The following is a 10,659-nucleotide window of genomic DNA, read 5'->3' as shown; positions in this document are numbered from 1 at the left end:
GGGGCAGGTATTCAATAAACTAATAATTTTATACAAATAAGTATTATTATTGTTATAGTAGATAATGCAAATTAAAAAGTACAGGGTGATATGAGTTAATATAAAAGGAGGACCTGCCCTTATATGGCATAATAAGGAGGCTTCCAGGAGGAAACGGCATTTAAATTCAGACCTGAAGGATAGTGGAAATTTGCCAGGTGAAAGAAGGTGCGAGGCAAGGTGTAGGATTCCAGGTACATACAAAACCCCTGTGGGAGGAAAAAAGCTTGAATACTTAAAGAGAAAACCAACCAGCATAAATGGAAATTAGTGTAGTGGGGGAGAGTAACTCAAGATGAGAATAGGGAGATAGGAGATAATTATACAGGAACTTTCTGAGACTTTTTTTTTTTTTTTGAGACGGAGTCTCGCTCTGTTGCCCAGGCTGGAGTGCAGTGGTGCATCTCAGCTCACTGCAAGCTCTGCCTCCCAGGTTCACGTCATTCTCCTGCCTCAGCCTCCCGAGTAGCTGGAACTACAGGCGCCTGCCACCACGCCTGGCTAATTTTTTTTGTATTTTTAGTAGAGATGGGGTTTCACCATGTTAGCCAGGATGGTCACGCTCTCCTGACCTCGTGATCCACCCGCCTGGGCCTCCCAAAGTGCTGGGATTACAGGCGTGAGCCACCACGCCTGGCCTTGTTTTGTTTTTTTGTTTTGTTTTGTTTTTGAGACAGAGTCTCACACTGTTGCCCAGGCTGGAGTGCAGTGGCATAATCTCGGCTCACTGAAGCCTCCGCCTCCCAGGTTCAAGTGATTCTCCTATCTCAGCTTCCTGAGTAGCTGAGACTACAGGTGTGCACCACCACACCTGGCTAATTTTTGTATTTTTAGTAGAGATGGGGTTTCACCATGTTGGCCAGGCTGGTCTCGAACTCCTGACCTCAGATGATCCACACGCCTTGGCCTCCCAAAGTGCTGGGATTACAGATGTGAGCCACCACATCCGGCCTCTGAGACGTTTGGAAAGGAGTTTAGGCATTATCCTAAGAGCAAAGGGGAATACTGGGTGGGTGGGTTATGGTTTAGAGGAAACCAGAGTGAATATAGAGAGAGAAGACAGACATAGGGCACAATGCAGGCTGGAGATGACAGGGACTCAAAGGGTTCTGAGCAGAGATAGCAGTAAAGATAAAAAGAGAAAGCTGACACAGTTAATATTCAGGAGGTAGACATAGTCCATTATCTTCTTTTCTGTGCTAGTTTGAGCTGTGTTTGCTGTCACTGGAAATTCAAAGGGTTTTAACTTACCACAGAAATTGGTACTGGGAGTGGGGTGGTTTAGTGGCAAAGTAATGATTTAGTGATGACAATGATGTAAAACCAGTGGGGAAAGAGACGAGGATAATGCCCAGGTTTCTGGGATAAGGCAGGGGGTAGGTATTAGTGACATTTATGACTTAATGGAACAATGAAGAAGGAGAAGGAAGGGAAATATTAAGAGACTGTGATGAAAGAGGGTGAAGCTGCTTTTGAGCTGTGTTCCAACTAAAGGACTTGATTAGGAAGCAAACAGAAACAGGATTGCCATCAGAATCGCAAAGTGCAGCCAGAGAGTCACGCTTTCCTACCTAAGTTCCTCTAAAAAGATAAAGAAGGCAGAACTTCTGCATATGAACCCCCTGGTAAGTAAACGTGGGACACTATGGTAGACTGGTAAATTGTCATTCCTTAAATCTGATATTTAAAAAATCTAATAGCCATTTATTTAGTGGATTCAGGGAGCACGAACAAGATATTTTTAATATTCTGAAATTTCACGTTTTGTTTTTTTTCTTTTTGAGAAAGGGTCTCACTTTCTCACCCCGGCTGGAGTGCAGTGGCACAATCTGGGCTCACTGCAGCCTCAACCTCCTGGGTGCAGACGATCAGTTCCCCCAAGTAGCTGTAGGCGCACGCCACCATGTCCCGCTAATTTTTTGTATTTTCAGTAGAGACGGGATTTCGCCATGTTGCCCAGGCTGGTCTTAAACTCCTGAGCTCAAGTGATCCACCTGCCTCGGTCTCCAAAGGTGCTAGGATTACAGGCGTGAGCCAGTGTGCCCGGCCTCATGTTTTACTCAAATGCACCCAGACTTTACTTTTCTGCAATAATAATGTAGACATGATAATAAAGCATGCTTTTAAAATTAGCGAGTGTTTTGAATCAGCATTATGCTAAAAGTCTTATTTTTATATCTCGTTTTGTCACAATAACCCCTACAAGGTAGATATTTTAATGTCTATTGTTTAAGGCACAGAGAGGTTAAGCTATTTCTTCAAGGTTACACGACTAATAATTTATAAGCTAGAATTTGAGTCCAAGTTTGTCTGAATATAGGTTTTTTCTCTTTTTTCTTTTCTTTTTCTTTTTTTTTTTTTTGAGACAAAGAGTCTTGCTCTGTTTCCCAGGCTGGAGTGCAGTGGTATGATCTCGGCTTACTGCAACCTCCACCTTCCGGGTTCAAGCAATTCTTCTGCCTCAGCCTCCTGAGTAGCTAGGATTACAAGCACCTGCCACCACACGTGACTAATTTTTGTATTTTCAGTAGAGACAGGGTTTCACCATGTTGGCCAGGCTGGTCTTGAACTCCTGACTTTGTGATCTGCCCACTTCAGCCTCCCAAAGTGCTGGGATTACAGGCATGGGCCACCGTGCCGGCCCTTTTTTTTTTTTTTTTTTTTTTTAGACAGGGTTTCACTCTGTTGCACAGGCTGGAATGCAGTGGTGTGATCGTGGCTCACTGCAGCCTTGACTTCCCTGACTCATGATCCGCCCACCTCAGCTTTCTGAGTAGCTGGACTACAGGTGTGCACCACCGCACCCACCTAATTTAAAAAAAAATTTTTTTTTTTTTTGAGAAATGGGGGCTTGCTTTGTTGCTCAGGTTGGTCTTGAACTCCTGGCCTCAAGCAATTCTCCAGCCTCAGTATCCCAAAGTTTGGGATTACAGGCATGAGCCACGACATCTGGCTTCGTCAGTTATTTTTAATATGTGTACTAGCTAGCAAGTTAGGCTCAATTTTGTTAAATAAAATGTAGGAACATAGATAACTGACTTTCACATTCTTCAAACTCTATTCTATCTTAAACACAAAACACCATTAAAACCAAATAACATCATTTATAGTATGGCATTTTTAAAAACAAAGCAAATTTTAATGATTTTTAAAAACAGACTAAGCTAATTACTAAACCAAATATTTCGTTACTTGTTATAAGAATTTAAATATTATTACTTATTATAAATGTTTAAACTTTAAATTTTATAAAAAAGGAACATACCTCCAAAATAATACCCGAAGACATGTTTTTAAAGCTTTTATTTAAAAAAAGGGTAAAACAAGATATGACATTTTAAAAAGACAAGACAGTAATTAAATCATAGTACTGTGTCCCTTTTAATTTGCTGTAATAATTCCTTTTCTTTGGAGTATTCTTTTTATGCTAATTTCTTTGCAAAGAAAAAATGTTTTCCAACATAAAAAATGAATACAGGGCGAGGTGCGGTGGCTCACCCCTGTAATCCCAGCACTTTGGGAGGCTGAGGCGGGTGGATCACCTGAGGTCTGGAGTTTGAGACCAGCCTGGTCAACCAACATGGTGAAATCCCGTCTCTACTAAAAATACAAAAATTAGCCAGGCATGGTGGCGGGCACCTCTAATCCCAGCTAGTGGAGAGGCTGACGCAGGAGACTCATTTGAACCCAGGAGGCGGGCGTTGCAGTGAGCTGAGATCATGCTACTGCTCTCCAGCCTGGGCAACAAGAGCGAGACTCCATCTCAAAAGAAAAAAAAAATTAATTTGGGGTCTCCTTGGGAGCTATAAACAGGGGATGCACTTTTTCAGTGACAACATGAACATGTGAAACTGATGGAGCAGAAATTGCACCTGATTCTTACATGTTCATGCATATGGTGATACAAGCACAAACACTTTATCTTGCAGACAAGAGAATATTTCCAGTTTTGACCTGTGAAGAACAAAAACTAGGACAAAGCTCTTTGTCAGAGAAATCTCATCAGTTTTCAATACCACCAAAGCAATTGTGAAATGATTTGACCTAAGGTTTAACTATATAATTCCTCAGTTCACAGGTACAACAAATGTTGGCTCCTCCTTTTAAAGGCAGTGTGTGTATGTGTGTGTGTGTGTGTTGTGTTGATTGATTTTTAAAAATACATTCTAGGAAACTCTTAACATAAAGATTTGGTCCAAGGATTAGAACTTAGTTCTAGCCTGCAAGGGATCCCTAATTTCTGTCATCCTACCACTAAAGCCAAGTGTCTCGGTACTACTCAGAAGCTTACATCATAGACAGAAAGGGAAAGGCAAAAATGAAAAAGAGGAATATGAAAAAGTGGGAGAGAAAAAGAAAAACATGAAAAATTTCCCTATAATTATATTAAGTGAGAATATGTCAGCTGGGCACAGTGGCTCATGCCTGTAATCCCAGCACTTAGGGAGGCCAAGGCAGGTGGATCACTTGAACTCAGGAGTTCGAGACCAGACTGGCCAACATGGTGACACCCCATCTCTGCTAAACATAAAAAATTAGCTGGGCGTGGTGGTGCACACCTGTAGTCCCAGCTACTCAGGAGGCTGAGGCACAAGGATCACTTGAACCTGGGAGGCAGAGGCTGCAGTGAGCTGAGATTGTGCCATTGCACTCCAGCCTAGGTGACAGACGGAGATTCCATCTCAAAAAAAAAAAAATAGAGAATATGTCTTGGGTTAGCTTGCTTAGGAAAGAAAAAGGAAAGAGAGAGAGAGAAAAAAAGAAAGAAAGAAGGAAGGAAAGAAAGAAAAAGAAAGGAAGGAAGGAAGGAAGGGAAAGAAAGAGAAAGAAAGAAAATATGATTTGTGCTGTCATAGAACTCAACATATTTCTGATTTCAGTGATGAAATCATGTTCATGTTGGTTTATCAAACACATGTAATTTATCTTTTATATGTATAAATATCAGATAATATTTATACATAAATCTAAATTTGTACAAATGTCCTGTTTTCAGGCTGGGCTGGAGTGATTATTTTGTTATTGGATCATTATTTAGTTTTCAATCACTGTGAATAATAATGTTTTGTATGATTTGGTTTGTTTTTGCCATGCACACCATAACTGCAAATAAAAGAAATACTCTGAAAAGTCTGAGTCCATATAAATACCCATTTCAATACCAAATTTGGTAAAAGTCGCAGTAATTTGCAATGGAAGCACTGAATATGAACTAGACATATCCCATAAATAGTAAAGCTTGGAGCTTTGTATCCAAAGTGCTAAATTGCCATTTTGGAAGTTGAAGAAAAACTTATATTGCTTTTTTAGCCAGTTAATTGTTTAAATATTAGAATTTTCAATGTAAGTCATGATTTCTGAGATTTATATTGGAGAAACACTGAGCAAGAAAAATATTGTCAGCATTTCTAGTGACACTGCTGTTGAAAAAGCTCAATCGCGATGCATATAGAAATACTGTCACATTTTGCTGTCAGAAAGTGCTCTTTCCTTCTCTAATGAAACTCCATAATTATATGCATTAAACAGAAATTAAAAAGAGATGAGTAAAGAAGAAAAGAGAGGGAAAAGAGAAAAGGCAGGGCTGGAGGAGAGGAGAGAACGGGCCCACCTTCTTCCCAGTATTATTTTTTATTATTTATTTATTTATTTATTTATTTTTGAGACGGAGTCTTGCTCTGTCGCCCAGGCTGGAGTGCAGTGGCGCAATCTCGGCTCCCTGCAATCTCTGCCTCCGGGGTTCATGCCATTCTCCTGCCTCAGTCTCCCAAGTAGCTGGGACCACAGGCGCCACCACACTCGGCTAATTTTTTGTATTTTTAGTAGATACTGGCCAGGATGGTCTCGATTTCCTGACCTCGTGATCCACCCACCTCGGCCTTCCAAAATGCTGGGATTACAGGTGTCAGCCACCGCGCCCAGCCCTTCCCAGTATTCAGTGCGGCATATGGGGCAGCACCACCTTTGGCAAGCTTTAGACCAGAGAGCACATGTTTTCGCAGGCCACTGAATTAAAATTTGTGGCTCCTGGATTTCAAAGGTGGTTAATGCAGTAATTTGCTGGGAGTTATCAAAGGCTGAGACAATATTGCCGCACGGTAATATCCTAGCTATGGAAAATAATTAGCACTTTCAGGCAGCAAGGATTAGAAAAGCAAATTTTCCCTAAGTTATCAGCCAAATTCACCCAAAAATTTCAGGATACAGCACAGGAATTCCGAGGCAGACAAACACACGAGGTTCTAAGGTTTCACATTCTCAAAATTCATCATTCTAGAATGTTCTAGGGTGATATCATTGACCTTTGCGGGCAACCCTTTTCTGCACAGTCAGACCAGTACCGGTAGTTAAGAGTTGTGGGTAAATTGGCTCTCATAAAAAAGAAAGGCATTGTATTTCAAATCTTTACAACAGATGTTTTTGTGGGACTTACCAAATGAGGGAAGGAACCTCTTTCAGTTTGTGAGCCATCAACAAATCTGAGTGCCATTTGTGTACTTCACTGGCCATTTTGAACAAGTAGAAAGGAAACTGGGATGGAAGTTAGGAAACTATGCTCCATTCTGGCTCTTTCACTAAAACCCAATTTATGGGTAGATAAGATGCATTTTCCCCTATGTGAAGGACAATTCAGAAATTGCTCCATATCATACGTGTCTATACCACAAATGGAAGGCCTAGTACTAAACTTACAAAATAATGATGTCACCTCTAGTGGTGAAATAAGGAAACAAAATATAACAGCAAAAATAAGAGTTTCCCATCACAATGGTAGTTTCCTTAACAAAAATAATTACAGGGCAACTGATCAGAAGGAAAGTATTACCCTAAAATTTTAGATTTAAATTTGTTGCTACTATAATAATGCTGCCTACCAAAACTGATTGACATCTAAACATTTCTGTGTAGTGCTGAGATTTTCATATCTATTTTTTTTCAGGGTAAGACTGACTTTTTTTTTGCTAATATTGTGCCCATGATATCTTATTGGATTCTAATATATATAAGGATATCATATTTACATCAACAAGATAATATTTTTCATTTTATACTTTCAGATCATTGTCTCTATATAACAAAAGGTATTTAATATTTTAATTTTCAAAAATGTCTCTGTAAATAAGATGCATCTTACACAGACTGTATGTCTTACAGAATAGCAATTATATTCAATATGTCTATTTCTTATATTACAATTTCCTTGTTTACCTTATAGAGATGATTCAGGACCCTACTAAATCCACTAGGCTGTTGCAAATATCAAGATCATTTACTCAATAGTCATTTGAGAAAAATAAAGCATTATGCAAAACATTGCTATGCTGATACCAACTATATGAGCAACTAGGGATTAAGCCAGATCCCCTTGGGGAATAGAATATTCAACTTCCTCCCTGCAGTGAGGTGATAAAACCTGTATGGACCAGCTGGGTAACCCTAGGGGGAAAGAAATTCTTTAAAGAGATCTTTCTAAGGCTGGTAGGAAGTTGAATTTTCTTACCAATAGAAGCAGCTGAACTATTTGTTTTTTACACATTAAATTTGAAGTTGGTCTCTGATTTCCACCCATTGCTCAAGAGTTTAAAAAAGAGAGATGACCATGTACTGATGATTAACAGATCAAATGTTTTTGTCTGTGGTAAACACAAAAATTCCTGAATTTCCTCTCAGAAGCTATTGTTGCATAGAAATGTGTTATGATTTAGTCCTCCACAAATCGAAACAATTTTTTTCTTTAGAAATACTCCCAGATTGGCTGGGTGCGGTAGCTCACACCTGTAATCCCAGCACTTTGGGAGGCTGAGGCAGGCGGATCACTTGAGGTCAGGAGATAGAGACCAGCCTGGCCAACATGGTAAAACCATGTCTTTACTAAAAATACAAAAATTAGCCGGGTGTGGTGGCGCATGCCTGTAATCCCAGCTACTGGGGAGACTGAGGCATGAGAATCGCTTGAACCCGGGAGGTGGAGGTTGCAGTGAGCTGAGATTGTGCCACTGCACTCCAGCCTGGGCGACAGAGTGAGATTCCGTCTCAAAAAAAAAAAAAAGAAAAAAAGAAAAAGAAATACCCCCAGATATATCCTTCATCCTTTAACACTGCCCAAGTAGGTGAAATCTGAATCCTTCTCTCAGATGTATTTTAAATAAAATTCTGTACACATAATCATCTCGTCTAATATTTTAGTCTCCCACATAAAAATCTCAGCAAAAAGGCCAGTTTTTACTGAGATTACCTGTTTTAGATGTGTCTTAGAGTGGAAAATGCAAAAGTGGAGGAAAAAAGGCTGTAAGGAACTGCATTAAAATGGAAACAATCTTTTCCACTGGTCAGTAGGATTATGGCTAATGTAATCTCAATTTTGAGCCCTTGATCCATACGCTCTACAAGTGTGTCTGTCTGTTTCACAAGTGTGTATTACTTTTATAACACGGGTGTGGGGGAGTCAGTTGCATAGAAAGAGTCTCAGGAATGCTAGATCAGTATAACACCTCAGGTGCCACTGAAATGGTCTCAGACATTTAGGAATTGGAAGGCTCACAAAAGCTATTTTCACAGCTAGTTCAACCTGCTTAAACAATGTTAAATGCATAATAGTCTTTTTTTTTTTTTCTTAGAGATAAATAGCATTTTAGAAAAAAAATAAGGAAAAGCATATTCTCTTTTGGGGGCAACTGATTTGGCAAAATTTAACGAGGTTTTTAAAACTCAACAGTCATGGAGCACCATTAAATATTCACACAAAAAGACCCAGGCAGCTTAGAGATTAATATTTCCTTGGTCACAAGACACCGAATTGACTTGCAACAAGACAAAATATTCAGTGCATCTGGTTGGGGCCAACATGGATGATGACGTGTTTCTCATAAGCCCTTTTCATTGTTTTCTCAATTTGCTTCAGAAAAACTTGCGGGATCCGTCCACATAAAGTGTGCACAGTCTCCAAAAACTTCAGCTGAAGGGGGTAATACATGGATTGAAAGAGATTGTCTTGAAAGGGAAACTGAAAGAATGACAAAAAAAAAAAAAAAGTTTATTTTAGTAACAGAAATGCCATTTTAAATGCAATACTAAGAAATGACACAGGAATTACGATAAGCACACAGGCACAGGTTTGGACAAGTGAAAAGACCTTTGAGGATCTAAGTTAACATCCTGTCTCAGCTGTGCAACCCCAGGCAATCATTTAAACTCTCTGAACCTCAGTTTCTTTACCTCTTTAAAAAGAAAAAGACCAGGCATGGTGGCTTACACCTGTAACCCCAGCACTTTGAGAGGAGGTGGGAGCACCCCTTGAGCCCAGGAGTTTGAGACCAGCCTGAGCAACATGGCAAGACTCCATCTCATTAAAAAAGAATAGTAATAAAATGTTTACAAAATTTGGGTCCTCAAGGCTCTTACAATCTAAAAATGATGGATGTCTCTAAGGACAGGAAAGTCCATATATTATAGCATGTTTTGGGCTCAAGATACTTGAAATCTACTACAACAAAACAATGAATTCTTCATCTTTTTTGCCTTGAATCTTAATGAAGAAACTTTAGGGTGTGTCTATGGTAATCTCGTGAAGTTCAGGGTTTAACAATTACTAGTAAAATTTATTGGCAATAAATCATATTTTAATAATTCAGGTACCAAATATTAGTGGTTGTTTACTTCCCTCCTAATATGGGGCTTTTGAGATCATTGTCGTTTTTTAAAATTCTTTTGTTTTTTTCATGGAATACGTCTATGAGCAGTATTTCCCAAAATAAATCTTTCCGACTACTTGTTAGGCACGTGTCAAAAGTTTTATTACAATCTTGTTGAAAGGGAAAAGGCTGCTAGTAGATCAAGTCAAAGATCCACTCTTGGTCAGGACATTTTATATGGAAAGACTAGCGAGAAATGAAAGAAGAATGGTTAAAGGTCAGTACACTCTTGCCTAACAGTAGAGGTGGGTGTCTGGTTTCCTAGAACAAATGTTAATCCTTTTAAATTAATCAGAAATACTGCTTACGCAGGTTTATCAGAGATGCCAATTTCTTCTCAGAAGGAGATTATGCATTATGTAATGCAAGAAGCTTCTGTCCCAAACCAGGTTTGAGATACTTTTTCTTTAATCACGAAATTTAAACCATTGATAAACCCCTTGAGGCCAGTCCTGAATCTGTCCTTTTCACCACTGTAGCCCCAGTAATGGGAACAGGATAGGTCAAAACCTTGAAATCACCCTCAATTCCTCTGTTTTCCCCAACAACCCTTACCCAGTTCATCAGCAAGTCCTGTAAACTCTATCTCAACAACATATCCCAAATAATGGCCACTTCTTCCCATTTTCCTGCCACCACGCAAGCCCATGCTGGCCCCATTGCTCACCCGGGTGGCTGCGATTAGTCTCACAAATAGCCTTTGTGTTTTCACTCTTGCATCCCTTCCACCACGTTACCAAGGTGATATTTTTAAAGCATAAATCAGAGCCTATCTCTTTCCCGAAGGGGCTTTCCACTGTTGCGATTCCAACTCCTCCCTTGTTCTAAAGGTTCAAGGTGACCTGGAAACTCTCCCCTCTCAGTTCCTTCTCTCTCCTCTTATCTGGCCATTCCTGTCTTTCCAGCACACCAAATTCATTCCCGTCTC

General features: G+C 39.8%; 1 protein-coding gene across 1 annotated transcript in view; it reads right to left on the bottom strand.

The window, feature by feature from the left end:
- Positions 1-4,202: 4,202 nt before the first annotated feature.
- The window catches only part of GXYLT2 (glucoside xylosyltransferase 2), a 65,997-nt gene continuing 59,540 nt past the window's right edge, over positions 4,203-10,659 (bottom strand). The window contains exon 6 of the mRNA XM_050781358.1: positions 4,203-9,043. Within this exon, the coding sequence (XP_050637315.1) occupies positions 8,861-9,043 (183 nt within the window). The 3' untranslated portion in view covers positions 4,203-8,860. The remainder of the gene's footprint in view (positions 9,044-10,659) is intronic.

Source organism: Macaca thibetana, chromosome 2 (genome assembly GCF_024542745.1).
Source record: "Macaca thibetana thibetana isolate TM-01 chromosome 2, ASM2454274v1, whole genome shotgun sequence".
NCBI classification, from domain to species: domain Eukaryota; kingdom Metazoa; phylum Chordata; class Mammalia; order Primates; family Cercopithecidae; genus Macaca; species Macaca thibetana.
This window is presented reverse-complemented; position numbering and strand designations above follow the sequence as displayed.